The sequence below is a fragment of the Yamadazyma tenuis genome, chromosome 2 (assembly GCF_029203305.1).
Source record: "Yamadazyma tenuis chromosome 2, complete sequence".
Lineage (NCBI taxonomy): Eukaryota > Fungi > Ascomycota > Pichiomycetes > Serinales > Debaryomycetaceae > Yamadazyma > Yamadazyma tenuis.
In genome coordinates, this window is record NC_089462.1 from 1,187,055 (window position 1) to 1,213,846 (window position 26,792).

General features: G+C 43.9%; 20 protein-coding genes across 20 annotated transcripts; 8 read left to right on the plus strand and 12 right to left on the minus strand. All coding sequences in view use genetic code 12, as the record gives it.

Moving 5' to 3' along the window:
• Positions 1-287: 287 nt before the first annotated feature.
• PSN45_001864 (uncharacterized protein) lies at positions 288-692 on the plus strand (the record flags this gene model as incomplete). Its single annotated transcript, XM_006689525.1, has 1 exon — positions 288-692. One exon carries the CDS (start codon positions 288-290, stop codon positions 690-692), a length of 405 nt encoding a protein of 134 aa, XP_006689588.1.
• An 85-nt stretch (positions 693-777) lies between these two features.
• On the minus strand, positions 778-2,742 carry PSN45_001865 (uncharacterized protein; the record flags this gene model as incomplete). Its single annotated transcript, XM_006689524.2, has 1 exon — positions 778-2,742. The coding sequence occupies one exon, from the start codon at positions 2,740-2,742 to the stop codon at positions 778-780; it is 1,965 nt and encodes a 654-aa protein (XP_006689587.1).
• A 578-nt stretch (positions 2,743-3,320) lies between these two features.
• Positions 3,321-3,653, minus strand: PSN45_001866 (uncharacterized protein; the record flags this gene model as incomplete). Its single annotated transcript, XM_006689523.2, has 2 exons — positions 3,321-3,544; positions 3,626-3,653. The coding sequence occupies 2 exons, from the start codon at positions 3,651-3,653 to the stop codon at positions 3,321-3,323; spliced, it is 252 nt and encodes an 83-aa protein (XP_006689586.1).
• Positions 3,654-4,010: 357 nt separating this feature from the next.
• Positions 4,011-4,229, minus strand: PSN45_001867 (uncharacterized protein; the record flags this gene model as incomplete). The annotated part of the gene is made up of 1 exon (XM_006690268.2): positions 4,011-4,229. The coding sequence occupies one exon, from the start codon at positions 4,227-4,229 to the stop codon at positions 4,011-4,013; it is 219 nt and encodes a 72-aa protein (XP_006690331.1).
• A 111-nt stretch (positions 4,230-4,340) lies between these two features.
• On the minus strand, positions 4,341-5,384 carry GET3 (Golgi to ER traffic- protein; the record flags this gene model as incomplete). Its single annotated transcript, XM_006689522.2, has 1 exon — positions 4,341-5,384. The coding sequence occupies one exon, from the start codon at positions 5,382-5,384 to the stop codon at positions 4,341-4,343; it is 1,044 nt and encodes a 347-aa protein (XP_006689585.1).
• Positions 5,385-6,005: 621 nt separating this feature from the next.
• Positions 6,006-7,394, plus strand: PSN45_001869 (RING-type E3 ubiquitin transferase; the record flags this gene model as incomplete). Its single annotated transcript, XM_006689521.1, has 1 exon — positions 6,006-7,394. The coding sequence occupies one exon, from the start codon at positions 6,006-6,008 to the stop codon at positions 7,392-7,394; it is 1,389 nt and encodes a 462-aa protein (XP_006689584.1).
• A 57-nt stretch (positions 7,395-7,451) lies between these two features.
• PSN45_001870 (uncharacterized protein) lies at positions 7,452-9,014 on the plus strand (the record flags this gene model as incomplete). Its single annotated transcript, XM_006689519.1, has 1 exon — positions 7,452-9,014. One exon carries the CDS (start codon positions 7,452-7,454, stop codon positions 9,012-9,014), a length of 1,563 nt encoding a protein of 520 aa, XP_006689582.1.
• Positions 9,015-9,034: 20 nt separating this feature from the next.
• Positions 9,035-10,861, minus strand: SPB4 (ATP-dependent rRNA helicase spb4; the record flags this gene model as incomplete). Its single annotated transcript, XM_006689518.2, has 1 exon — positions 9,035-10,861. One exon carries the CDS (start codon positions 10,859-10,861, stop codon positions 9,035-9,037), a length of 1,827 nt encoding a protein of 608 aa, XP_006689581.1.
• A 119-nt stretch (positions 10,862-10,980) lies between these two features.
• Positions 10,981-12,228, plus strand: DEG1 (pseudouridine synthase deg1; the record flags this gene model as incomplete). The annotated part of the gene is made up of 1 exon (XM_006689517.2): positions 10,981-12,228. One exon carries the CDS (start codon positions 10,981-10,983, stop codon positions 12,226-12,228), a length of 1,248 nt encoding a protein of 415 aa, XP_006689580.1.
• Positions 12,229-12,352: 124 nt separating this feature from the next.
• dot2 (ESCRT II complex subunit Dot2) lies at positions 12,353-13,072 on the minus strand (the record flags this gene model as incomplete). The annotated part of the gene is made up of 1 exon (XM_006689516.2): positions 12,353-13,072. The coding sequence occupies one exon, from the start codon at positions 13,070-13,072 to the stop codon at positions 12,353-12,355; it is 720 nt and encodes a 239-aa protein (XP_006689579.1).
• Positions 13,073-13,154: 82 nt separating this feature from the next.
• Positions 13,155-14,114, plus strand: CUE5 (ubiquitin-binding protein cue5; the record flags this gene model as incomplete). The annotated part of the gene is made up of 1 exon (XM_006690266.1): positions 13,155-14,114. One exon carries the CDS (start codon positions 13,155-13,157, stop codon positions 14,112-14,114), a length of 960 nt encoding a protein of 319 aa, XP_006690329.1.
• A 114-nt stretch (positions 14,115-14,228) lies between these two features.
• Positions 14,229-14,795, minus strand: PSN45_001875 (uncharacterized protein; the record flags this gene model as incomplete). The annotated part of the gene is made up of 1 exon (XM_006689515.1): positions 14,229-14,795. The coding sequence occupies one exon, from the start codon at positions 14,793-14,795 to the stop codon at positions 14,229-14,231; it is 567 nt and encodes a 188-aa protein (XP_006689578.1).
• A 690-nt stretch (positions 14,796-15,485) lies between these two features.
• Positions 15,486-16,532, minus strand: PSN45_001876 (uncharacterized protein; the record flags this gene model as incomplete). The annotated part of the gene is made up of 1 exon (XM_006689514.2): positions 15,486-16,532. One exon carries the CDS (start codon positions 16,530-16,532, stop codon positions 15,486-15,488), a length of 1,047 nt encoding a protein of 348 aa, XP_006689577.2.
• A 143-nt stretch (positions 16,533-16,675) lies between these two features.
• rpc25 (DNA-directed RNA polymerase III complex subunit Rpc25) lies at positions 16,676-17,281 on the plus strand (the record flags this gene model as incomplete). The annotated part of the gene is made up of 1 exon (XM_006689513.1): positions 16,676-17,281. One exon carries the CDS (start codon positions 16,676-16,678, stop codon positions 17,279-17,281), a length of 606 nt encoding a protein of 201 aa, XP_006689576.1.
• Positions 17,282-17,327: 46 nt separating this feature from the next.
• RPT1 (26S proteasome regulatory subunit 7) lies at positions 17,328-18,668 on the minus strand (the record flags this gene model as incomplete). Its single annotated transcript, XM_006689512.2, has 1 exon — positions 17,328-18,668. The coding sequence occupies one exon, from the start codon at positions 18,666-18,668 to the stop codon at positions 17,328-17,330; it is 1,341 nt and encodes a 446-aa protein (XP_006689575.1).
• Positions 18,669-18,796: 128 nt separating this feature from the next.
• On the minus strand, positions 18,797-20,779 carry PSN45_001879 (uncharacterized protein; the record flags this gene model as incomplete). The annotated part of the gene is made up of 2 exons (XM_066157751.1): positions 18,797-20,144; positions 20,559-20,779. The coding sequence occupies 2 exons, from the start codon at positions 20,777-20,779 to the stop codon at positions 18,797-18,799; spliced, it is 1,569 nt and encodes a 522-aa protein (XP_066013848.1).
• Positions 20,780-20,920: 141 nt separating this feature from the next.
• MHR1 (mitochondrial 54S ribosomal protein mL67) lies at positions 20,921-21,664 on the minus strand (the record flags this gene model as incomplete). Its single annotated transcript, XM_006689509.2, has 1 exon — positions 20,921-21,664. The coding sequence occupies one exon, from the start codon at positions 21,662-21,664 to the stop codon at positions 20,921-20,923; it is 744 nt and encodes a 247-aa protein (XP_006689572.1).
• Positions 21,665-21,766: 102 nt separating this feature from the next.
• PSN45_001881 (uncharacterized protein) lies at positions 21,767-23,509 on the plus strand (the record flags this gene model as incomplete). Its single annotated transcript, XM_006689508.2, has 1 exon — positions 21,767-23,509. One exon carries the CDS (start codon positions 21,767-21,769, stop codon positions 23,507-23,509), a length of 1,743 nt encoding a protein of 580 aa, XP_006689571.2.
• A 1,001-nt stretch (positions 23,510-24,510) lies between these two features.
• PSN45_001882 (uncharacterized protein) lies at positions 24,511-25,404 on the plus strand (the record flags this gene model as incomplete). Its single annotated transcript, XM_006689507.1, has 1 exon — positions 24,511-25,404. One exon carries the CDS (start codon positions 24,511-24,513, stop codon positions 25,402-25,404), a length of 894 nt encoding a protein of 297 aa, XP_006689570.1.
• Positions 25,405-25,543: 139 nt separating this feature from the next.
• On the minus strand, positions 25,544-26,788 carry ZRC1 (Zinc resistance conferring protein; the record flags this gene model as incomplete). The annotated part of the gene is made up of 1 exon (XM_006690264.1): positions 25,544-26,788. The coding sequence occupies one exon, from the start codon at positions 26,786-26,788 to the stop codon at positions 25,544-25,546; it is 1,245 nt and encodes a 414-aa protein (XP_006690327.1).
• Between the last annotated feature and the right edge of the window lie 4 nt (positions 26,789-26,792).

The following is a 26,792-nucleotide window of genomic DNA, read 5'->3' on the forward strand; positions in this document are numbered from 1 at the left end:
CAAAATAGGTTTGCGAGTAAAGAGCTCACCAAAGACACATCCCACACACCATGCGGTCACCAAGCAAAATTCCCGGCGGTTAGTACCATCTGATGACCACCAAACTGGTGTAATTACGTTCTTCTCCACCAGGGCCTTGGCCAAAAGTGGGTAGATTACAGTGGTAAACTTGAAGCTACGAAGTAGTTAATTTTTGTGCGATATATTATAATTTGGGTTTATGTAAGGACCTTGGAGTTCCTCTTTGTTTTCTTGAGATCGCGTTTTAATTTTACATCTCAATCTCTATGCCTAGCGTGAATCTCAACTACAGCCAGATTTTACCGGGCTTGAAAGACCCTGCTCCTGGACCAGAAGTGATCTCCACACCATTCGGGCGCTCACTTCTAGAAATCCAAGGCGTGTTGAACGTACCCAAAGAGAAAAGTGCTGGTCTTGAATATATCACGGTGGATGATATCCACGAAGCAGTCAAGTTTGGAAAACTTAGGTTCGATGAAAAAGACAAGTCCAAAGTCACGCTACTCATTGGAAACTCCCAAAGACTTGTGGGAACAATGGCCAATTTGGACACTCCTTTGGGGCTACTCAAGATCCCGTGCAATGAAGACGGGTCCCAATCTCAAATAGACATGGTGGATATAATACGAAAGAAGATTATCTTTAAGCACCGACCCTTGCCCATCATGTGAGCAATTAAGTGGTTGATGCATCCAATACACGATTCCAGCAATTGTATTTATTTCTAATATCTAATATCTAATATCTAATCTGACTTCACAAATTCGGACCCATGCTGTTACGGTGGCTCCACTCAATAAACGTGTCTTCCTTGAAGAATCCAAGGGTGTTTACCACCATGAGATTTTCATAGACTTTCAATATATCATCATCAGTAAATCCCATGGCTTTTTTCAAGTATGCAACAATTCCACCGAATTTTTGGTTGAACATTTCAATGGTAGACAACATAGCTTCATAACGGGAGCTTATCAAGTTTTCAAACCCATCTTTATATATGGTCCAGTTTGCACGACCTTTTCCTATAGACTTTTCAAGTTCACTGGGATCGTCCATCCTGCTTTTGGTTTTCTCTATCAACTTGATAAAATTCTTCTTGATTTCTTCGTGGTCTGGCTTCAATCCTATGGTGGTCAACTCAAACTCCTTGGCAATGGTGTGTTTGTCCAACCCCACCAATAACAAGATCAACATTGCCAAAATTCCGGTTCTATCCTTACCAGCAGTGCAGTGGAAGACAAATGGAGTATCTTTATTGTCTCTGATAAACTCAAACACAGTTTTAAATGCCCCACCACCGTTCAACAACATGTCATCATAAACATCCACGTAGGTGTGCCAACTGGTGGTTAAGTTGGTGTACCGAATGGCAATAGACTGGGGAGAATAATCTTGTTCACTGAACACCGGAGCATGTATTCTCTTGATCCCATGCTTTTCCAAGTTCTGAGGGTACCCATCACGAGAGGTTTCCCCCGATGATCTGAGGTCAAATATAGCCTTGACACCCATGGTTTTCAAAGCATTTAATCCGTTTTCAGTTATCTTTCCCATATGAGCACACCTGAACATAAGATTGTGCTTAACATAGTATTTTCCCAGAACAGGCAGCTTCAATGGAAACCGAGGATTAGTTATTCTCCACCCCCCAATATCTCTAAAGTTGCTCACCCCCTCAATTTGTTTCCATCTAGATAAATGCCCAATATTTTTGCTGATATGCAAAAACCTTTGAAGCTCATTCTCGGGTCGTAGGTAATCAACAATTTTATCCACTACTATACCATTGAAGTTTGCAAATCCTGACCGGTTCAAAGGCAAGTTATCAGGATTGTATGTGTCGGCATCGTCTTCATTTTCGATGGCCACAGCTCCATAGAAGTTGTGATCTGCAAGAGGGATTAACTCGAGTCGGTGAGATAAATGTCCTCTGTTTAATGCATTGGAAAAATGAGCCGAGTCAACAATGGGGATAATATGGTCTTCTAACCCGTAGATACTCAACACCGAAAAGTCCAACGATAAGTCACTGAGGCCCGATAAATCTGCTTCAGCCAAATCAACTAGTTCTGTCTTTGTGATCATCACCGGCTGAAACTTGCCATGGCGTAACACGTTTTGCTCCACACCATCGAAGTCATCATCTCCCCTGATCGGATATCTATCGTAAACAGTATGAGACTGATATCTTGAAGAACAATTCACCAAGTTGGGCACGATAATGGCTTTGGAAGACCATTCGGATTTAGCAAGGGCATCTTGCTTCAACGCCCATAAGAACATCGCCAAACTGCCTCGGGAGTGTCCCACAATAGTCGACAACGTGAAGTCGATACCGAGGGGGTTTTGGGTGCCGTCAAGAAGAAACTCTGCCGACTGCTGGATATCCTCGATATCCTGGCTTAATACACGGCCCTTGACGGGGTCTGTGTTGTCAGCAGAAGAACCACATCCACGAAAGTCTATTCTCAACGAGTACATTCCCAAGTCATTGGCCAAGCGGTGGGCCAACTGCTTTTGGTAACAGTAGTTTCTGTGTCCACCTTGACCATGTACAATCAAAGCTGCTTTATGAGTGGGAGGAGCTAACCCCTGGGAGAAAATGGACTCAGTTGAGCGGGCGGCGGGTGGTACTGTTATAGTTCCCGAGACACCATTGCCTAGGTAGACGTCTATCTCTTCGATAGAAACATGGGAAGATGAAGACGTTCCTGATGTCATTAATATGGAGAATTTTGGTCTGCGAAATCATATGGGGAATATGGCGCCCCACCTACTTTTCGCAATTCATTGAACATGCCCTAAACGCAGCATGTGCAATCTGTGCGGTATGCGAGAGAAAGAATAAGAGGTGTCTTCCTTCGAACTTTATATTCGCCAAGGTTTAACAAAGTATAAGCCTTGTACTTTTACCGGTTGGTAAATTACATGTCTTATTAAGTCGGTGTGTAAATAATGTCGGGGATGTCGCGGTGCTGGAAAACCTTTTGCTAGTAGCTTATAGCACGAAACGAGGTAGACCTTTATGTCACTTGGCTATAGAGTTTGGAAATCAAAGCAAAAATGATTGTATTCGTGCGGTTTGCTCGAGATCACCACCACGACGCTACGGCCTCACAGTGTTCACTCTGATTGGATTGTAGGTCCATTAGACCCCAGTTGACCCTCTCTTTGATACAACGATGCAACAAGACGCCGAACATCAGTTCGTGTATTCTTGTCTCCTCCAAACGCCTGGGGTCCATACTTACTCACGTCTAGGATTTGCTAAAGTGGTTGTATATTTTATCTTATACAGTCTATGCTTCTTCTTTTCTGGCTTGTTTCACCTGTGCCAACTCTTGCTTTCTTCTTATCAAATCCAAGTTTTCACACTCTTCCCAGGCATGTTTATCGTGTCCACAATCCACAGAGCCATTTGCACTTTGTCTAATAAGACATGTTTGATATAATGCAAAGTAAAACGCACATCTGTCTCTCCATTTCAAAGGAACCTTATATTTTTGCAAGTCGTCATCGGAAACTTGAATTTGGTTGTTAGTAAACTGTTGGTGATATACTGGGTGATATCAAATGGTACCCAAATGCAGGTGGAGCTACGTACGAAGCGGAGGAAATTTGGTTACTGACATTGTCCAATGAAAGAATTGATAAATAAGAAAAGAGTTTTTCCTCAAGTGTGCGAACTGTGTGCGAGGTGCACCGCGGTGTTGGTGGGAGCTGGCACCAGTGGTGGGTGCGGCTTGGCTGGCAGTGGCGGTAGAGGCGTGAGAGAAATCACAAACTACAAAAGACACCACCAACAACTACTGGTAAGAGACTTCTCCGACCCTTGTCTCTTTAATGCCTGAATAAAACACCTCGTCAGATAACAGAGTGTGTAGTCAGCGAAACCGAAAGTCGAAACTCTGTCAAACTTGTGAACTTTCTTAACTGATGTGTATTATGCTATCTATAGTGTGTTTTGTTGTGAAGTTCATTGACGAACCCTAATGGCCGTCGTCCAACCGCTTCTTCAATAAATAGTACTGGCATTTGTAAAACTCATCTTTGGTGGAAGAGCAGAAGGTAAGTCCTTTGTCCAAACATTTGTAATAGTTGATCAAAGGGTTGGCACAAGAGTCTCTATGCAAAAGGGGCACGTTGTGTTCATCCAACTCACTGATGGGTGGAATCGCCTGAAACTCGTAATGTTCACTGTGTCCCATGTTTGATATAGGAAAAGTTTGGCTTGGCCAATTGTTTTAGTCGCATTTGAAGCATTTGGTGCGGGTTGGTGGTGCGGTCGTGTGTGGCATAAACATATACGCTATATAAGATTACTGCTCTTCGATGTCGTACACCAAGTGACCATCAGCTTTAGGGTCATAAGGAGTCAATAAGTACTTAGAGAACCGTTTTAAGTTTTCAACCCCTCTGATTTCCGTTCCCAATAATGGCATTTTGACTAAGTGATAGTCTTCATACAATTCGGACATCTGATCCAAGTACTTCTTTTGCATTTTCCATCTCGACTGGCACCGTTTACAATTTTCATCATCTTCAGCAAATAACAATTGGTTCACCACAATCGAATTAACGTCCATGTTGTAGCTCATTAATTCTTGAATCATTCTTTCCGTTTCATATAAAGACAAGAACTCAGAAATACACACACACACAAATGTGGTCAAATCGGCGTTGGTAAACTGTTCGTTCACCTCACTGACATTTTTCTGCAATTCATTCAATTTGCCAAACACATCCTGTTGCTGGCCAGCACCCAACATGCTCATCATGGGACCTAACTTACCACTTAAATCCTGGAACTTACCCAACAACTTCTCCAACGTGGCAGGTAATTGAAGAAACCGTAAGGTGTGGCCGGTGGGAGCTGTATCGAATATAATTGTCTTGTAGCTAATGGTGTTGGAATCAGGCGATTCGGCGTTTTCCTTCTGGTTCTTGATGTGTTTCAAAACCTCCATGAACGACAAAGCCTCATCGATTCCAGGGATAGAACCAGTCAAGTCACTCATCATAGACTTCAATGGATCATTAGGATCATTATTATATTGAGCTGCTTGTTGTTGTAAGTCCGACATGGCAGCTTCGGGGTCGATTTCCATACACGACAAGTTGGGTAACCCTTCTACTGGGGTGGCATTCTTGTTAAACTTTTGGCAGAAGGCATCGGACAAGTTATGAGCAGGATCGGTAGAAATTAATAAGAACTGATCTTGTGGGTACTTGAGTGCCAACTGGACGGCGACGGAAGATGAGGTGGTGGTTTTACCAACACCACCTTTACCACCGACAAACACCCATTTGAGGGTATCCTGGTTGATTATTGACTCCAAAGTTGGTTCTAATTCAAAGTCCATGGTGATATATGTTGAGAGAAACTTGAGATTGTGAGGGCACTTTTGGCCTGGCAGGTGCGACTTCTAGAATTTTCGCGGGCAATGGCGGCGGGAGGCGGGTCGGCCCACCACTGGGTGGTGGGGCTTGGCGCGAGCGTCGCTGTACGATTGAACAACGGGGGAGATATGTGGTTATTTGGTATTCGGCGTGAATAAAACCCATTATCGTATTGTGGATTGTTTGCTGAAACTGTGGTGGTTTTGCAGACTTTGAAGAAGATACATCTCTTCACTCAGGATGCAAAAGGCTTTTATGTTTCGCAATTTGCAGCCAAATGTCAATTGTTATTCTAGAATTCTTCAAAAGCAGGCCATTAGTACTCCAGTACTCTTCATTCGTCAATCTATTCCTAGTGTTCTTCCTTGCCCCAACTGCTCGGTACTTTTTTTCGTTTCCCTAAATGTCAATACTTATTCGCCTTTTGTGTCGGTCCCACAAAACGTGCGCTACGAACATCGCATCAAAAAATATTCTGAAAGGCCTTTACTCATTACAACATCACATTTTCCTCCAAGTAGCATGCCAGGTGACATATAGCCTTTAGCCTTGTCCAGCAATATTAAAAATATTAATAAGTTTCTATGAAGTTTGCTAAAGTATTTGAACAAACCCTTGTGGAGGACGAAATTCCCGATGATTGGATTGAGGCAGCTATCCAGTACAAAGCACTCAAAAAGTGTATTGCCCGCGTGGTAGAAGAACTAAACCTTTTAGGTCTTGAGCAAAATACTCTCAAAGTTCTTTTAGATCACGTGGAAGTCAATCAAGACGAAACGACTGCCTCCAATCCGGTGGTTGCCCAGTATGTGCTAAAGAAGACAAAAGACTCTAAGGTCATACCGTCATTAAAAATCGTTGTTGACTACAATGCTGAGCTAACAGACGACTATATCAACACCAGTATCCAGGTGTTGCGAAGCAACTTGGAGCAGATTGTTCACGGGTTCTCTGACAACGACATGAAAGATGAGGATAGCGAGGATGATGAAAACAATAGCATCGAAGAGAACGTATTAATATCAAAAACGTCTGTGCAACAGCTTCCAAGCACCGCAGGTTCATCGGGAAAGAAATATCAGATTTCCATACGGCTCAACTCTGATACCAAGTTCTTTTCAATGTTGAACCAAGAGTTGAATAACTTGGATAAGTTCAAGAAGCAGGAGGAAGACAAAATGATCCAAGAGATCCAAAATGTAGCCGAGACCCTTCATGAGTTGTCCAGAAATGAGTCTGTGAAGAAGTCAGATATATATACCTGGAGAGAGCTATTCAGGTTGTTCTTAGATAACGAGATCTACTTCAAGTACAACGATTCTACTTATCAAGCATCAGAGAAATCCTTGACCTTGGTGAAAAACAACCTCAATAAGTACAACGAGATAGTAACCAAATCTCGAATCCTTGACCAATTCAAGAATAAGAAGTCTCTTCGAGCATTCACAAAGTTTCTTCATGTCAACGAATATCTCTTGAAAGTGCTTCAGTTCCAGTCTATCAACACCACCGCTTTCAGAAAGATCTTGAAGAAGTTCGACAAGCAGACATCTCTCAACGTTAAGTCCCGGCTTCCCAAACTCATCTCCGATGACCATGTATTTTTCACGGGTAAGTCTTTGAGTCAGTCCATCTGCTATATTATTCAAACTTCTTTGTTGCAAATAGTTCCGCAACTCGAGGATTATACTTGCCCCATTTGCTTGGAAATAGCTTTTAAACCCATCAAGTTGGAGTGTGGCCACCTTTTCTGTGTGCGGTGTTTGGTGAAAATGAAGCACGAAGATAAGTTCGACTGTCCCATATGTCGATACGAAAAGGCCGTTTCATTGGCAGATGGGAGCAACCTCGACATGGAAACCATGCAGATGATGCAGAGAATGTTCCCCAAGGAGGTTAAACAAAAGTTGAGAGATAGAGATCAAGAAAGATACTCCGAAGTGTTTGGAGGTAATAAGTGTGTAATGATGTAGGTTAATTCATGAAAACCCGAAATTATTTCGCATTCGCAGTTTTCGGTTTGTGCTAACATGACTGCCACCAAGGAGAAAAGTAACAAGTACGATCGGCAATTACGGCTTTGGGCCACTTCTGGGCAATCCCGTCTTGAGGACTGCCATGTGTGCTTGGTCAATGCCACTAGTACCGGCTCTGAGGTGCTAAAAAACTTGGTTCTTCCAGGAATCGGAGACTTTACAATAGTGGATGATTCTGTGACTACAGATGCGGATGTGGCCAATAACTTCTTCATGACTCGCACAGACACGGGCCGGCCCCGAAGTGAGGCCATGTGTAAGTACTTGGGCGAGTTGAACCAAGACAGCAATGGACACTTTGTTACGCGACCTCTCCATTCTCTTGAAGATGGGTTTTGGAGTCAATTCAATATAGTCGTCATAACTGACTATGTTGCCTCTGAGCGGTTGATCCAGATCAAGGACCTTTTGTTTGAACTTGAGATTCCCTTGCTTTTAGTCAACACGGTTGGGTATTATGGAACAGTACACTTGATTACTAAAGAAGTTACTGTAATTGATACCCATGCCAATAACCTATATGACTTGAGAGTCGACAAGCCATGGCCAGAGTTATTAGAATATGCTCATAGCTTTAATTGGGATGCATTGGATGATACAGACCACGCACATATCCCATCGGTGGTGATACTTATCAATGCATTGGAGAATTGGCGTTCACATCATGAATCTCCCGCACCAAGAAACACCAACGAGAAGAAAGAGTTTAGAAGACTCGTACTGTTGATGGCACGCAATATGGATTTTGAAACAAACTTCATCGAAGCAATTGAAACCATTTCCAGAGCCTATAGGCGAACTTCAGTTCTGTCTGAGCTACACCAGCTCTTCAACAATCCAAAAGTTCCGGGAGAAACCGTGGGAAATGACACTCCATTATTCTGGGTTCTTATCAAAGCCCTCAAGCAGTTTGTTGATGTTTCTCAGCAGATCCCATTGTCGGGGTCTCTTCCTGATATGGCTTCGGACACAAAGAACTATGTGAGATTGCAGAGGTTGTACAGAGAAAAGGCAGATAAAGACAAACGAGAGTTGGTTGAAGCTACCAAAATTCTTCTTAAAAGAGATCTCACACTGCTGGAATTGGATCTGGTGAGTGTATTCTGTAAGAACATTCAAACCCTCCATGTAGCAGAAGGATCAGGTAACCTTTCGAGCCCAGAGCTCATTGAGAGTCTAGTGAAGGAGAGTTCAAATGGTTTTGAAGACTCCAACTCCAATGCCAATACACTCGCCATATACTATGGACTTCTCACATTCAACGAATTCATCAATGAAGTCCATCGGGTACCCTGTCCCCATGACTTAGAAGTGTTCACCCAGCTATTCACTAAGAAATTTAAAGTTGACCATAGTGAAATTTCCACGTCCATCATGAACACATTCAAAGAGATCCTCTGTCATAATACTACCAACTACATTAACACGGCAAGTCTTATAGGAGGCATTGCTTCACAAGAGGTGCTTAAGTTGTGCACGTCTCAATATATTCCCTTAGATAATATGTTAGTGTTTGACGGCATACGATCAATTAGTAACCGGTACAAGATTAGTTGAATATTCATTATGCTATAATACTACAAGTCATCAAAAGACCCTTGTACTTGAACGTTACTCTTGTGCCTCTTGTTTTCTCTCACAACCTCCTTCCAATCGATTTCAGCTTCTTCGTTGTCGCTGGAAGATTCCTCCATAAGTTGTTTTTCTATTGCTTCTCTCTTCTTTTTACTCTTCTCTCGTCTATCTTGCTTTGTCTCCTTCAGATCCACTTTCTTTGACCACGCTTCATTTTTGACTTTCAATTCTTTCCTTCTTTTAGAGTCTTCAATACGTTTGAGGTTATCGGCCTCCATGGTTGCAAGTCGAACTTTTTCCTTTTGGCTATCAGCATAGGCATACTTGTTCATATCAATCTTCTCCCCAAGCCATCCATCTTCGGGCATTTGTTCAATTGGGATATACCTGGTTTCAGGCATCTTGGGGAGACGAAGAAGTCCGTATGCCTTGGCTATTCCAATATAATCAAGAAGCGATAATCGAAAGATAGAAGATGCGACATGCTTACTGTAATATTTGATAAAGCCAACATATGATTTGATGGCCAACTCGTGGACTCCTCTGTCCTTTAAGAGAAAGCCTCTCATTTTAGAAGCAAACTGAGCATGATTGTTATCATAAATTGCTGGTAACTCATTGAGAGTAATACCTTTAACCTCCATGTAGTCCACAAACTCAACCTCATGACTATTTTCATTATTAAGAAAGGTGATTGCACGCCCAACCTTATTGGCTCGACCAGTTCGTCCACATCTGTGTAAGAATACATCAGGATCCATGGGAGGCTCTATTTGGATGACAAGATCCACATCAGGAATATCGATTCCTCTTGCCGCGACATCGGTGGTCATAAGAACGTGTTTGAACTCAGACGTGTCGGCATCAACAAAGTTCCCAAGTGTCTTCAACCTTGACTTACTAGTCAACTGACCATGTAAGGAGTGGAATTTTGCGGTGAAATCTGGGGGAAGTAGGGATTTGAACGTCAAATAAAAGTATTTAACCGATGTGCAAGTTGGAAAGTAAACGATGCACTTTTTGAATTTATAATCATGAAGAAGCTTTAACATAGTTGTTATCTTTTTCTCAGGGTTAATAAGCATATAGCTCAAATTCAAGGACTTGGGAGCGGAACTGTTCAATGATGAGGTAGACCCTTTGACTGTGACTTTCACAGGATTTGTCATCCCTGCTTTGAAAATACTATCACCAGCAGCCGACAAGGTGGCAGAGAAAAGCCCGGTTCTTCTCTGTTTCGGGAGCCTTTGCAACACACTGACAACATCTTTGCCAAAGGAAATGTCCAATAGCTTATCAGCCTCGTCCAAGATAACAATTTCAGTAGAGTTGGTTCTCACATTAGTAGACGAGATAAAGTCCAAAAACCTCCCTGGAGTGGCAATTAAGATCTGAGGACTCGTCTTGACAAATTTCTGCAAATCTTCTCTCACAGTTCCGATTGAACCAATAAGTAACTGAGTCTTGATGGCAGGCTTATCTTCAGGCAAATATGCGATGAGGGAGTCAAAAACAGCTTGTATTTGACTTGCCAACTCTCTAGTGGGGGACAATACCACAGCGAAAAAATGACCCTTCTTCAATATGATCTGCTCGTCATAAAGCAACTTTGAGATTTTCTGAAGGACTGGCACGGTGAACGCTAAAGTCTTTCCTGAGCCTGTGACAGACTCAACCACGACATCCTTTGATCCCGATAACAATGGGATAGTTGAGGCTTGAACTGGAGTCATAGATTGGAAACCTAGTGAAATTACTGCATCATAGAGCCATGGGTGAAGCTGACCTTGGAGTTTGTCCCAAGATAAAGATCCTTTCTTCTTCTCCATGGTCTGTTGCAGTATTAGAAAACGATGCGCACTTTTGCGATGAGGTATCAGCACATTTCTACAACATGATGAGAAGGGTATTTCGCAGTTTGTGGAGCAAAGAAACAGTTTCAGCATCAATGTCCACGCCAAAGGGATACGAAGGGTGGAGCAAACAACAGCTCATTGACAAGCTTCGAGAGTTGGAGGCTACTAATGAAGATGAGCCCAAAGTAGAAAAGACCAACACCAAGAAGAAGACTAAGAAGTTCGATTTCTCCAAGTACCACACGCGGTTTGTGGCAATTCGGTTTGCATATCTTGGTTGGAACTACAACGGTTTAGCGTTTCAGTTCGAGGACACGCCACTCCCCACCGTGGAAGAGCAGATTCTCAAAGCTCTTGCAACTGCCAAGTTGGTGAAGGATGCTGAGCCAGGATGCTGCGATTTCAGCCGGTGTGGTAGAACAGACAAGGGCGTTAGTGCGATGAACCAGGTTATCTCATTGCGTGTGCGGTCGGACTTTTCTCCAGAGGACCAACAACTCCAGTCAAATGATGATAAAGAGATTCCCTATATTTTCATTTTGAACTCGATATTACCACCCGATATCCGGGTGACAGCCATTAGCCTTCGGCCTCCTCCAAAGTTCGACGCTCGGTTCAGCTGTGAGTATAGACACTATAGATACCTCATTGCAAAAGAAGGATTGGATTTGGACTTGTTACAAGCTGCTGCTGCCAAATACAAAGGATCCCACGACTTTAGAAACTTCTGCAAAATTGATGGTTCTAAGCAAATCACCAACTACAGACGAGAAATCTACCACTCACAAATAATCCCGTGGGATGATGAGTTTGTCATGTTAGACTTGAAGGGGTCTGCCTTCTTGTGGCACCAGGTGCGGTATATGGTAGCAGTAATATTGTCTATTGGACAAGGGCATGAACAAATGTCGTTAATTGATAATTTGTTTGATGTTGAAAAGTATCCCAGTAAACCCAACTACGAGTTGGCAAATGATGTGCCCTTAATCTTGTATGACTGCGTATATCCTGAGATGGAATGGTTGGTTCCCTCTGATTTCAAACGATCCTTCTTCAAGAACTCGAGGGAGTACGCAAAATTGAATGGACAAGTGTTGGACTACCAGTTGAAGGCACAGGTGAATAAAATTATGAAACAAACGGTCGTCAAAGATGAAGACAAATTGGTATATTCTTCCGATTCTGGAGTGATCAACGTAGGAGATGGAAGGGGCCGGAACTTCAAGACATATGTTCCAGTGCTTGAGAGGGAGTTTGGAGAGACATTTGAAGCGGTGAACGAGAGACACAAGGACAAACGTAAGAGACGGAAGTTGGAGCAGGTAGAGAGTATAGAGTAACAGTAGATACTTCATCTAAATCACTTGATAATACAGACACTTCTAATGTCAGTTGTCTATTAGAACAATAATTATATTGTTTATTATTCGTCACTCATATTTCATAACCATCCAGGCCCTCAAATCAACTGCTGATCCACGATGGCTCCCAAAAATGCAACTCTCCATTCACCCCCTGATTGTCCACCCACAAAAACCCATTCATAATCATCTCATCCAACACCGTTTTGCATCGGATCTTGTCCCACCCGTAATTGTCTCGCAACAACCGGTACGACACTTGCCCTCCCATGAAAGTACACACCTCATAAACCTTCCGTTGGTCGGTCGTAAACCCACTACTGGAGGTGGAAGCCAAAGAAAACTTCAACCAATTTTTACCATGGATAGTAAGCACCTCGTACCCGTTGCCTAACCGTGCAAGAACCTCCAAGGCCTTCGTCACATCTGTGTCGGTTATTTTAGAATGCAAATTGACGTTGTTCTGCAATTGAGGAAGAAGCTCTTTGAATGAAATTAGCCCCCCATTCAAGTCTCGGGTCTCCTGACACACCTCGACGATTCGTACCGATAGACTGATATAAAAGTTGTTGTTACGCTTGTCGTCTTTGGAATTTGTATATATGCTGAGTTCGAGTGGATCAAGTCCCACCAGTGAGCACAATTCAGTAAACTTGGAACGAAACTCGAGGTTTTGTTTGATATCTTCACCGTGCTCGTTGGCAAAATTTATGAGTGCAGATTGGAACACTGAAAGCTGTGTCGATAGTTGGCTCAGGTGGATGTCACTGAGTTGTTTTCCAAGTCGAGAAAATGCATCTCTATCATGACCGGTGGTGTACATTTGTGGAGGGAATTCAGACGAGCATAAGTTCGCGCTCTTTTAAGGAGCGAAACATCATCACGCATTCTACCACCCAATAAGAATGAGCAGTAAACAGTTAAAAGTGGTCCCAAACGATCCAATTGAGTTGGGAGACGATGGTGCAGCAGTATCCACTCCCACTGAACCCGAAACAGCGGCTGCAATCGAGTCAAAACTGACAACTCCCGATGTATCTACCAAACCTGAAGAGTCCACCAAAGAAGAAGAGGTTGAAGTGGAAGAAGACGAAGCACCTCCTCCAGCACCACCCAGACCGGTATCACCGATCACGGCGATTAAAACCAACTTGAAGGAAGCATTTCCAATGCTTGATGACAGAATCATTACCGGGGTATTGATTGCTAGTCAAGGTAACTTGGATACGTCCTTTAATGCGTTGCTCTACATATCCGACGAAACAATTGAAGAACCGGAAATTCCCGCTGCTGGTGTTCCAGCTTACGAAGGCTCTTCTTTATCAGCTTCTAGCACCAAGGTTCCGGTGACAGAAACTGACGATGAGGCGTTGGCAAGAAAGTTGCAGAAAGAGTTTGAGTTGGAAGAGAGACGAAGCAGAAGACGCCAAAAAGAAGCCCAGCGTCGAAAATTGCAACACAGTGATGATGACTCGCCTGACGAGTTTGATCAGATCAAAGAAACCTTTACTCAAGGTATTGAAGAAGCTCGTACGACGTTGAACGGATGGGTCAGTGGTTTGACCAAGAGGTTTGACGGCAACGAAACTCAGTCTAAGAAGAGCAGTGATCCTCCCAAACTCTTTGGAGCTTTGGGAGGTTCGAGTGCTCAGCGGAATACCAGGAAGTTTGATGAAGATCCTCAGATTATATCCAATGACTTCCACCAGAAAATCAGTTTGGATGATAACGATGATAAAGGACCTGTGTTGCCCAAGCGGAAAACCAACGACTGGAATGAAGGCACTACGAATGTCCCTCTTAACAGTGATGCGTTTATGGTGACAGATTCAGAGGATGAAGACAAGAAGGAAATCAAGTTGTAGCTAATAGGTAGTTGCGGTTTTTTCTTCATTTTGGTACGTACGACCTAAATCTAAATTACACTATTTACATTAACTAAATCAAAAGCAAATCATCATAACTCCATAAAATCAAAATCAACTGTTGTTGAACAAATTCAACGTCTTAAACAACGGCTTCTCATTAAGGTTCAACTTCAAAGGCTGGGGTTCGTATTTGGAGATCTTGATCATGGGGCACTTCAAGATCTTGTTTTGCTTTGGTAAGTTCAATTTGTTGGTGAGAAGCTTGTTCAAGAACTTCATAATCTCTTTCTCATCCTGGCATTGCTTGAAAAATTCCAGGAGCTGTGACAACTCGACGATTTCGTTGGATATCTTGTCTTTGTTTGATTTGAGTAACCGCAAAGACGACGTCAATGCTATGTAATCGGGGTTCCTATCGAGGTCTTGACTTTCATTAACTTCAGGTTCTTCCACGGGCGTCATAGCTTGTTCAAGCTTTGGTTCCTCATGTTGGGGAACAAGATCCTCCTCGTCATCATCGTAGTAGTCCTCGTCTTTAGGGGTGAGCAAGTAGTTTTCAAAAGTCACGGCTTTAGGCTTTTCCTTCTTTTCAAGCTTAACAAAGCTTAGTTTGCTCTTGCTGGTGTTTGTTATGTCTTCCAACTCATTCTTTCTCATCTTCATCTCGGAGATGGCCATTATGAACAAATGAGGTATGGTAAATCAACAAATGTGTTGGGGAATTCCCGATTCTGCAAATAATTACTAGTAGCCGCCACCAAACGAAAACGAAATGTGTTTATATTTCGATTTGATTTCTTGGGAGGAGGGCAAACGTAGAACGCAGAAGCAACAATAATACGAATGGGTATGGGTATAGCTGAAAAATTAACTATAAGATAACCAGTATCCTGCTGTTGGTTAATTTATACAACTGGTGTCCAGGGATTGTTTAACTTCCTGATAGATTTGAAAAATTGAGGATTTTGGATTTTCATTCAAGGGATGAAATTGCGACGGAGTGTGACGACATTTGGGTAAAAGGGGTTTGTTTGGTGGTAACGACACTACACTGCCTCTTTTAGGAGTTTGAAACCCCGTCTAACAAGGCAGTTGCGCGGGCGATGTGCTGTATGCGTCGAGCCGTCTCTGCGAGTTGAGGCCCACCAGCGGCGATTTGTTGTGAGGGGCACACGACCCTGTTACCCGCCTGGGCCCAGCAACCAAGTCTACACGACATCGGGTCATGTACGACTCTGTCCCAACCCTGTACCAGCAGTTCCCCTCCTGAGCCCGCGACATTTGTTAGTTCGTGGATTATCTAAATACATGCATCTTCTGCAGAATACTTCACTGATGTTAAACTATGTACAAGTATTGATTCTAATCTTACTTTAATTTTTTCAAATCATCTTTCCCCATAAGCCTACGAGCATCTTTCTTCATCTCCTCTCCTTGAAATTTCAAGCCATAAAAGATCCCTTGTTCCTTTCTTAACTTCTGCTTTTTCTTCTTCAATTCTCTATTGATAATACCCACCTGCTCATCATATGGAACCCCTGCTTCAGCTTCAGCAATTGTTTCTTTCCCAAAAATGTAGTCAAAAACTCTCCCATCACTCCAAAAGAATCCCTTTCTGTCAACCACCCAGTTCTTGACAGTTTTTCCATTTTTCACTTCCTGCAACACAAAAAAGAAGAACGAAGCATCACTTGTACCGTAGAATCCTCTTCCAGTCCAAACCCGGGCTTTATGTTTTCTCTCTAATGCTTCTAATGGCAAGGTTACCACGGGGGTGGATCTACCGGGAACAAGGGGATAGGTGGTGAACTTGACATGCTCAACTGGTCCTGGTAAGTACCACATTCTTCTGACCAACCGAGATGGGAACGTAAAGATATAGTACGCAGCGGCCAAGGTGATCACACTGTACACCAGGTTCTTCAACAACGAAAGCACCCATTCCCGTTTGCGTATCACATCGTTCTTTTCTTCTGTGTTCTCATTGAAGTCCTTGGTGGCCTGGAAAATAGCCCATTCTCCCAACACTATCGAGTATATCAAGAGAGTGGCTCCAAAGCAAACGCAGATCAAAAAGTATAGTCTATGTGGTTCATTTTCGTAGATGAGCTCGGGCTCCGTCTTGTTCTTAAGGATATTTATCACTTGTCTGAAGGTGACATTCTTGCCCACTTTAGGTATTCCTGGACGAGGGAGCAACGTCGGCACGTTTTCCTTGCCGAGCGGGAACTTGGGCATTCTGTCACTGAGCGAGTCGGTCTGGGTCTTTTCTCCGGGAATAAACTGGTTGATTTGCTTCCAATCGCTCTGTTGGATTGGGGCTTCCTGTTTCTTAGATGGTACATCAGAGTTATACCGAACTGGAAAAGCGAGGAACGAAGTGTGTGATTTAGTTCCGTACAAACTTTTAGACATTTCTGTTAGGCGGATTGCCAAAAACTGGCGATGAACACCTCTTGTACCAATTCCTATTAAACTCATTGGTCTCTGTGGTGGAGCCAGATTCAGAATCGCATCGCGCACAAATTATCTTCATCACACTTCATAACATCTTCCACATGTTCATTCTTACAAAACTCTCGGACCTAATACGCCTTCCGCCGCATACCTTCAACGTACCCATCCACCAGGCACTTACCAATGAAATACACAAAAAGTACAGCAACAAAATCATCCACAACGTCGGACTTGCCATAAGTATATGGGACATCGAAGACATCAAAGAAGGGCTCCTCAGGCCTGGAGATGGTGGGTCGCACGTCGAGATCACCTTCCGCATGATCGTGTGGAAGCCATTCATCGGTGAGTTGTTGGAAGGGGTTGTGACTGATTGTAACGTGGAAGGAATCAAAGTGAAACTTGATTTTTTCGATGAAATCTTTATACGCAAAGAGATGCTATTCGAAAACTGTGAGTTCAAAGGCGTGGAAAGAGCATGGTGTTGGAAACCCGATGACGAGAATGAGTTGTTCATAGATCTCAACGAACGGATCCGGTTTCGGGTTGAAGAGGAAGCTTTTTACAATATCAAGCCTCGAACCGATAATTCTACTACAAGAGATCCTGAAGAGGATGAGGCCCAGAAGACCAATCGGACTCCTCCGTATGCCATTTACGCGTCGTGCCAAGCGGCCGGTACGGGATGTGTATCGTGGTGGGACTAGACGTTCTTAATATTATATGTATATAAAATGGTGTATACTCATTGAATCAATTGTATTGCATGTACTGGCTGGTGGAACTGAACTTCAAGTTACCCTTGATAACTTTTTCAACTGCCTTCAAAAAGTCCTTTTCATTAGCAACCTTCCTTCTAGCTCTAATGGCAAACATTCCTGCTTCCGTGCATACTGATCTCAATTCAGCTCCGGTGGCATTAGGACATAATCTGGAAATCAACTCCCATCTGATACCCTTTTCACAGCTCATGGTCTTGGAATGAATTCTGAAAATATTAGCTCGGCCCTCCAAGTCAGGTAATGAGAACTCCACTTTTCTATCGATTCTTCCGGGTCTCAACAAAGCAGGATCCAAGGTATTTGGTCTATTGGTTGCAAACATCACCTTGATATTACCTCTGGGGTCGAAGCCATCTAATTGCGTGATCAACTCCAACATGGTTCTTTGTACCTCATTATCTCCTCCAGCCCCATCATCAAATCTGGCTCCTCCAATGGCGTCGACTTCATCGAAAAATATAATGCATGCTTTCTTGGTTCTAGCCATTTCAAATAATTCCCTCACCATTCTTGCACCTTCACCAACATACTTCTGCACCAATTCAGACCCAATTACCCTTATAAATGTGGCATCAGTTCTGTTGGCAACCGCTCTGGCGCATAAAGTTTTCCCGGTACCTGGTGGTCCGTACAATAAGATTCCTTTGGGGGGGTCGATACCAAGCTTGACAAACCGTTCAGGTGATAATAATGGCAATTCCACCACTTCCCTCAACTTCTCGATTTGCTCTTTGCAACCACCAATATCGCTGTATGTGACATCAGGTTTTTCCTCCACCGTCATCATCGTCACCGATGGGTCGATTCTAGGAGGTAAAGGCAACTGGATCTCGTACTTTTGTCTATCGACCCCGACTCTCATGCCTTCTTCGATATCGGTAGGACTGACCCGTTCACCCAATCCCACCACGAACTTGGCTATCTGTTTGATGTTTATCACGTATTTCAGCTTATTGTCAGCATTTTGTAACAATCCCGGTTGAGGAACAGGGTTGGTAGCCTCAATAATCTTGGTACATCTGGCCACTTGCAAAGGCTGCTCTTCGTTCATCCTTTGTTTATCGCCCATGATGTCCCATAAGTGGGGCACGGCCAACCCGGTGTCGCTTTCCTTGACACCAATATTCTCTTTGATTCTGTCCTCGATATCTTTCAAATCCTTCTCGATTTGCTTCAAGGACGACGCATATGGAGCAGCACCGTATGTCTTAAGTACCTGAATGTCTCCTTCACTCAAAGGCACAATCTTTTCTTGATTGGCCTCATCATCCTCGTTGGGTATGTATTTATCCCAATCTGCTTTTGGTGGCATAGTGTGTTGAGTGAGTGAGTGGCAACAAGTTGTTTGTGCGCGCAAATACGGAGACTGAATGTCGTACCAACTGGAAAAATGTCGGGCAGGCCAGGCAAATGTCGTGATATAGTATTTCATTACATAGGTCATATCGAGGGGATGGGGGTGGTTTTGGCCACGATGGTGTTCACGGTTGCGCGGGCTTCGTCGCTATCTCTTACGTCACTGAGGTGCTGGCAGAGGCTCACCAAAACGCTTACATCGCAGTAACTGGACATATACTTCAACAAGTTCAATACAATCTGCAAATTCTCCACGTAGCCTTGAGACTTCCTGTCTGAAATCACATTGAGAGCATTGTAGCGGATGACCTTGAGAAGCTTCTGGTAGTACATCAAGTTGTTGATTGAAAGCCCCACCATCGACTTCTGCTTCTCGTTTAACGTCAATGCGAAGTATTGCGAGAGAAACTGGAGCATAAATTGCAGTGACTTGACGTCTGCAAGTTCGTCTAGCTCGATGCACAAGTAGAAATAGTTCAAGTTGACCAATGTGGTGAACTCCTGAAGGTTGGTGGAGTCAAAGAAATGGACATGGAGCAAGCTGCTCACAGATACTCGCCAATTCTCAATTTCGTTTGAGATAATCCTGACAGTGGTATCTTCACCTCTGGAAGTTTTCAACGACAACTTGTAGTTATTGATCTTATTCTCAAGACGATAAAGTTCGTTGAACTTACGAGTGAGGTCATCTTGTGGAACTGGTGCCTCGATGATCGAGTCCACTGGAAGCTGGCTGGGCTTGTCAAGAATTAAACTCAAATCCTTATCCAAATTATACACCGTCCAGAAAATATCGGCATATACACCTTTACGTCTGTAGAGGTCGAATTTGATCATTAGACGGGTGAGAACCCCCACCATATTCCACGACTGGTTAAACCGTTTGCGGTTCACATAGTACAACGCCACAAGGGCAGCCAACGCCACATTTGCAACGTCTGGGTTGGGGTTTTCCACCGAGTCCGCCACAGACTCGAGGAGATGTTCGTTGAAATACTCAGCAAACTGATCGGTGCGGTTGATTGAATCATACACCAAGCAGCCGATACTAAGCACCACATACATCTTCAAGTTGACAAGGGCCTCGCTTGCAAAATCAATCTGCCGGAGCTCGGCCTCCATCTCAGTCTTGTGGACAACCGGGTAGGTATACTCGTAGTTGTAGAAGAAATTATCGATAAAAGTGGACGGGAGCAGGGCATCGGCCCCAAACGATTTGATATTGATGAGCTCTTCTTCCGAGCGCAGGCGGCTCTTTTTAAAGGGGTGGGTACTGGTACCCTCGTTGGTGCTTACAGAAGCAGAAGCCAGCGGAACGTGCGGGTCAATTTGTGTGAACTCGTCACTTGCTTCGTGGGAGTTGGCACCCGACTGCGATGTCTCACTAGCTCTGGCGGTGGCGGCAGCAGCCGCCTGCACGAGCTGGTCGAAACTGAGCACCCGGTATTTTTTATTTTTGTCGTACACGCATTCGTTGCTGGTGCGAACACAATGCCGACACTGTGGCAAAGATCGCAGGCACCGTCTTTTAAGCCGCGAGCATCTTGTGCAGCTAGTGGGATTTAGAGACAGCGATTTCACGGGCGAAGCCGCGCTTGACTCAGGAGCCATTTGGGTGGAGTCAGTCATAGCTTCACTTTCGCCGTCACCTTCACCGCCATCTTCACCACCCACCTTGGTAGTTGTCGATGTTGATGGGAAATACTCTGAACTAAAGTTCTTCTTCGCTCTTTTGCGGTCCACATAAAAGCAGTCGTGATTTGTCTTTAAACAGTACTGGCACTGTGGAAACTCCCGCAGACACTTCTTCTTAAGTCGGTAACATCGATGGCAGTTGACCACACACTTGCCGTCACTGGTGGCCGCCACTGATACAAGTAGCTCTGGTGTATAGTCGGCGCGAGCAGTCCGTGATGTCCGAAACCTCTTGACAATATCGGCAGGTGACCGGCCGGCCGCAAGCTGGCTATCGATTAAGACGGAGGCATCTTGTAAGGTGGTCTCTTGGTCCACTTCTTGCTGTTGTTCTTGACTGTCTTCTTCTTTTGGTTCGTGTTGGAGGTCCATGGCGCTAGAGAAAAAAACATTGAGCGGGATTTGGCACTTAAAGTATGGGGCGGAGTCGTGCGCGCACTGGCGAGGCGCCGCCGCCGCCCCGCGTGTATTGGCTATGTACAAAATGGCAGAATGTCACGTGAACAAATTTGATTATGCTACAGGAGATGAAGTACCCGGGCCAGGGGCTCCGGTATCAGATTGGTGGGCCATATCGCCTTCTCTAGCAGCTGCAAACTCAGCGACCGCTTTTTCTTGCAATTCCGCCATTAATGCCGTCTGATACTTGGTTGTAAATGGAGGTAAGGTCTCATGCTCCACCAAGTCGTTCCGCCAGCGGGCATCATCACCTTTTCTCCAGGCACTTTCCCACATCACCCGGGTATTTTCCAATTCAAACTCATCGATCACATGACTCAAATCAGCTACTGCTTCTTGGGCATACGTCGGGCGATACTGCCCAGAGCTCCAGATGTTCCCGTCGTCGTCCTTCTTTCTCATGGCCTTAGCCACCTGTTGCTGTACGGTGTCCCGGCACTTCCTCAAGTCCTTTAGTCCATGGTATGCGGCCACAGCGTATTCGTGGTTGGAAAAGTTCACCACACACATGAGTTTCCACAAATCAGTTCTTCTGTTGGGTTTGCGGTTTTGCCAGTTGGGCCGCGTAAACTGGGCGTCGATCTGATCTTGGTGGAACCCAGGAACTTGTGAATATAATACCTGGCCAGAGAATCGGTTGTGGAATACATACAACTGAGGAGGCATATTCAAACGAGTAAGGTCCTCAGCAGACTTCTCTCCTTGAGCAATCCGAGCACCCAAGACCTTTCTGGCCTTGAGCTGCTCGATGAGATGCTTTCTCATCTTCTTCTCAGCTCTTAACTTCATTCCTGACATGGTGGACTATTCGTTAGAGAGAAAATTTTTTTTGTCGCACAAACACTTTTGAGAATGGGTTTACGCGGTGCGACAATCTGTCACTAGATCTGCTGTACCATTATGAATGATACATTTGGAATAGTGATAGGCCTAATTCCATTGGTTGGAGTGTTCTATGTGGTGTTTTTTGTAGTGTATGGAAGCTCACTCCTACGCAACTATGAGCTCCAGCGCCGGCTTCATCAGTCCGAAATCAATGACTTTATAGGCCGTATTAACAGCAAACACTTTTTGCGGCTAATCCAAGTGGACATATCTGAAGAAGATCTCGGCGAATCCAAGCCCACATACTGGTCACCGTTATCATTAAAGGCATTACCCCAAGGCCGTGAGCATCTCACTGACCAGGTGGTGGCTTTGTTCTTTGCTGCCACCATTGCCATGAGTGTGGAATTGATATTTCTTGTACTTTGTGAGTTAGCAGGGTTTGAAGTGATACCGTGGTTGTTCCAAACTCTTGTTGATACGCTCGTGTTGCTCGTGGCTCTTGTGATGCCGTTTATGGTGCTCGGGTTGGTTGTTGCACACCGTTTGACACCAATAGAAGCTTCTCATATGGGGAAATTAGCTTTTTGTGTAGGTTATGTCGGGTGGTTTTTAATGCTTCTGCGACTTGGAAGTTTGGCTCGTGATTTCAGACACGCTGCTACCGACTGGCTGGTCAGATCGTTGTTAGACACAAAGATCACTCAGGTGGGGTTGATGGGTATAACCACCAATTCTGTGCTATCAGGAATTGGATCCTCGACTGTCATTTATAAGGTGATATCGGCCTGGAAGTTTAAGCTGTCTCGTGGGGTTTCCGAGAAAGATATTAATGGGGTCATCTCCAACTACAACAATATCAATGTTCTCCTTGAGAAACGGAACTCGGAACTCAATGGCTATTTGGTGAAGACAGGGGGAACCGTTTACAACACACCTGATCCACTCAATAATCTGTTGAAAAAGAAAGGTAATAAACTTGGAGGAATCATGCATAGAGTACAGTCTTTTGCTAGTTTACAGGGACTTCCAGACAAAAATTCTGACGAGTATGAAATAAGTGAGTTGAACAAAGAAATCCGCTCTCTTAAAAATATGAGAAATGATACTTACAACCAGCTCACAAGACTATTATACGCATATGAGGCCGACAACCAGCCTAAGCATATCACCACCACGGTGGCTGATTTACTGAACTGCGGATTTGCTATTTATTGTTTGTACAGACTCATCAATATCGTGGTGCTCCGCTTACCATATTATTACTGGAGTAATGCAACTGATGATGAATCCAAAGATGCTTTGGCCATCACCATCTCCAAAATAATTCTAGCTGCCTCCTCAAGTACTTCATCCGTTACCGAGAAACAATTGGTCACCTTAATCAGTTTTCTGTTATCTGGAAGTTTGTTTCTATTAACCTTTTCAAACGTGTTGATGACTTTGCGGTCGTTTTCCCGGTTTTTCCCTATTATCACCAGTTTACCTAAACAAATAAAAAGCTGGCTGGTCAGCTTGATTGTGTGTCAGCTTTTTGGAATCTACGTGATATCTACATGCCTCTTGATAAGAACTAATTTACCCTCCAATTTGTCATTCCAAATTTCTCGCATCTTATCATTATCGGGTTCAAATGTCGAATCTGAAGCGATGCTCAACCGGGAAATCAAGTTCATCGATACTCTTTTCGACTTGATCTTTCTTATCAGCAATATCATCACGTTTGTGGTGTTTTATTTGCGGAAGCTTGCTGATAGTGACGAGCTGTTGGACGAAGAAGAGATGATAGAAGGTGCCAAAGACTTTAAGCTGATGTAATAATCCTATCGAGAAAATACGACATTTACATCTGAACATACGAACAAGGAGATTTTGTCGATCGTTAAAACATGAAACACAATAGGCTCTGGCTACCGTGTTTCAGGTGACTACGAGGAAACCCCACCTAAACAATTTATTATGCAAGCATGGATCGTACCGCTTCTCGCAGGTTCACTATAATGGCTCCTAGACCCAGCATTAGACACTAACCATTGTTTCAGTTACCATCTTACATGCGTGGGCAACTGTTGATGACATTTCCTAAATGGGGTAAATTGGTGTCTATGCAGAATAATATAAAGGCTTAGTTGGTAGCTAACTAGGGACCAGCGGTGCCACGCCCGCCTCCTGGTTTCGCACCATCCAATGACTGCACTATAGCCATCGGCCATAGCATAACCGAGGTACTGCTAAGGCACCTTTTTTTAAATAACAGTTTGGTTTCCTAAACTGGATGAAGGGGTTACTAAGGTTTCAAGTCCAGCCCAACTACGATGCAGATATATCGTCACGGCGAACTTCTATACAATCGCATATCGGCATTATGAGGAGTTTTAACTCTATTGAGCTTTGGTATAATCATAACCATAGCTAATCCCAGCAACTTCAATGACTATTTTTACCTACTAGTGAGGAGCAGATCTACCCATACCCCAATCTAGATCCTACTACAACTGGCCCACACAGCCTGTCAAAGCCTAAAAGTTTATTTGTATCGCTTGCTTTAAGGTTGTACCTATATGCTTGGAACGCGTTCGTACCTATATATTCCTACCTCTCACAAAATGAGAGGATTTTTATTTTCCGACATCTCAACTAGATCTTTTCTTTGTGCGGACAGCATTCTCTCTCTCTGTGTTGATTGCCGTTTAAGGTAAAATTCCCTGAGGTTTTTTCTGGGAACAACCCATCAATTGCAATTCACTTTCATCCGGCTTCATATATAATTTGACTTTCGTCCAACGCCTCGTTGTTCCAAACCATTTTTATCACCCACCATGATGAGTTTGGTGTTGTCCCCAAGCGAAAACTCAATCGCCCAGCGAGTTTGGAAATCGCTAAATCTATACGTATCCATTCCCACCAACCACAAAAACCCCCAAATCACCCTCAGCTACGAACAAATGCAAAAGCTTGGCCATCGGGTACTTAGTAACTGCCAGTCCAACAACGACCAACTCGGGCTTGTGAACCATTACTTCACCCATTTGATTCACATTCTTACGATAGTAATCAATAACTTACACGATCCTCAACCGCTGGACTCACAGCTAGTGGCCCGATTTGCTAAAATCAACGCCCGAATCTACGACTTGGACTTGGTCGGGTTCTGTGAGGCGCTTATCGTGAGCCTTCATGAACTAGTACCGGTGCTGGTACTGGAAGAAATTGTGATGTTGAAATTCTTGAACCAGCTTCTCACATATATCAACGAGTGCAGCGCTGACCCGGTGCTAGAGTTGGACGACCCGCGGTTGAGTTACAGCGACTCCAACCTCTCGCTGACGTTTTCATTGGCCCACGATATCGACGACGACCAAATGGACCACATCAATGACGTTACCATTTTGCCCAATAAAGGCACCACCAGTAATACCATTGACATCGACCTGGTGGAGAATCTTGACGACCATGATAATGTCACATCATCGATGACTCTGGACAGTACATCAGACGAGGATGAATCCTACGATTATCTCAATTCATTTTCATCCAGTGCTACCAATCTGGAATCGAAACCACAACGACTCAGTCTACAAAAACTGAGAAAACGCTTGTCATCCCTCAACTTATCAAAACCATCGAGGAGGAGCAGTATGTCCACCTTGCGGACGGTATCCACGACGGCCTCCACTGGCACCACCAACAAACAGGACTGTATAATTACTTAAAAGCTGGTCTGCAGGTCCAGACCGCTGTACTATTATGTAGAATACACATTATTTATTAGTTTTGCCTTACTACGTAGAAAGACTTGGTTGCGATATTCATAATGTACTAGTATGTATAACATTATAGGCTTGAAAGATATTAATTGTGCTTCAAACAATTTTTGTTAAAGCATCCAGTGGCTTTGTCCACTGAACACGCACCACCGGCTGAGTCTCCATAGAGTCCACTATCGATACTCGCCTGGGATGGGATGTCGCCATCTCCAGTGAATTCGGGTTGGATTGTCACGTTGTGTATGTCAAACTTGTGCAAGATTTCCCGGACTTCTCTGACTATATCCACAAACTTAGCCTTCTCAAAGTCTGGTGAGTCAAGTGTTTCATCGAGTTGAAGGTGAAGAGAAGCGATTAAGATATCTTCATTTAAATTCCACACATGAAAATCATGCACAGACTTTACTGGGATCATCTTGGTAATCTCACGGATGATGAGGGCGGAATCAAGGTGGGTTGGTGTGGCCTGAAGTAAGATCTTGGAGCTCTTTTTACATAATGGCAAAGCTGACAGGAATATGATAACCGTCAAAAACAATGAAATGATCGGGTCACTGTAGAACCTACCAGCCCAACTAGTTTTCCAGATGATAAGTGCTGATAGAATTACACCAATATTTCCCAAAGCATCTCCTAACACATGCAAAAATACAGCTTCCATATTCATGGACTTCTTCTTTTGCTTTTGCTTTTTATCCGTCGTAGATGAGGCCGAGCTGGTTGCTTCAGAATTGTGATGATGACCGTCTTCAAACCTTTGGATGAAGTTTTCGGGCATGTACTGCCTGATGTCACCAGTACTTTGGTTTCTTGATAACAATGGCTCTGATTCCGAAATCAGATGGCCTGCTTCTTCATCGACATTAGAAGCTCCTCCGTGAGAATGAGTGTGACCGCTGGGAGTACTAGAACCACCGTGGGAATGGCCATGTTCATGGAATAACGCCAACCCCAAAAAGTTACTGGCTAAACCAAGACATCCAACTACCAAAACTAAGACCGGATTCAGGATCTCTGGTGGTGAAATTAACCGTTGGATCGCTTCGATGACAATGGTGAAGCACAAAGCGAGTAGGAATACGGCGTTGATTAAAGCACCTAAAATCTCTGCTCTCTGCCAACCGTAAGTATACTTACCATCAGCAGGTTTGGTGTTTTTGACCTTAACGGCCCACAAGGCAATAAAAAGTGAGATTATATCATTAAGCATGTGGAATGAATCGGCCACAAGTGCAAGCGAGTGCACGGTGTACCCGACGATAGCTTCTAGTAAGAAGAATACCGTATCGAGTACTAATAGGGAAATAATTCTGACTTCTTTCCAATTCATTATA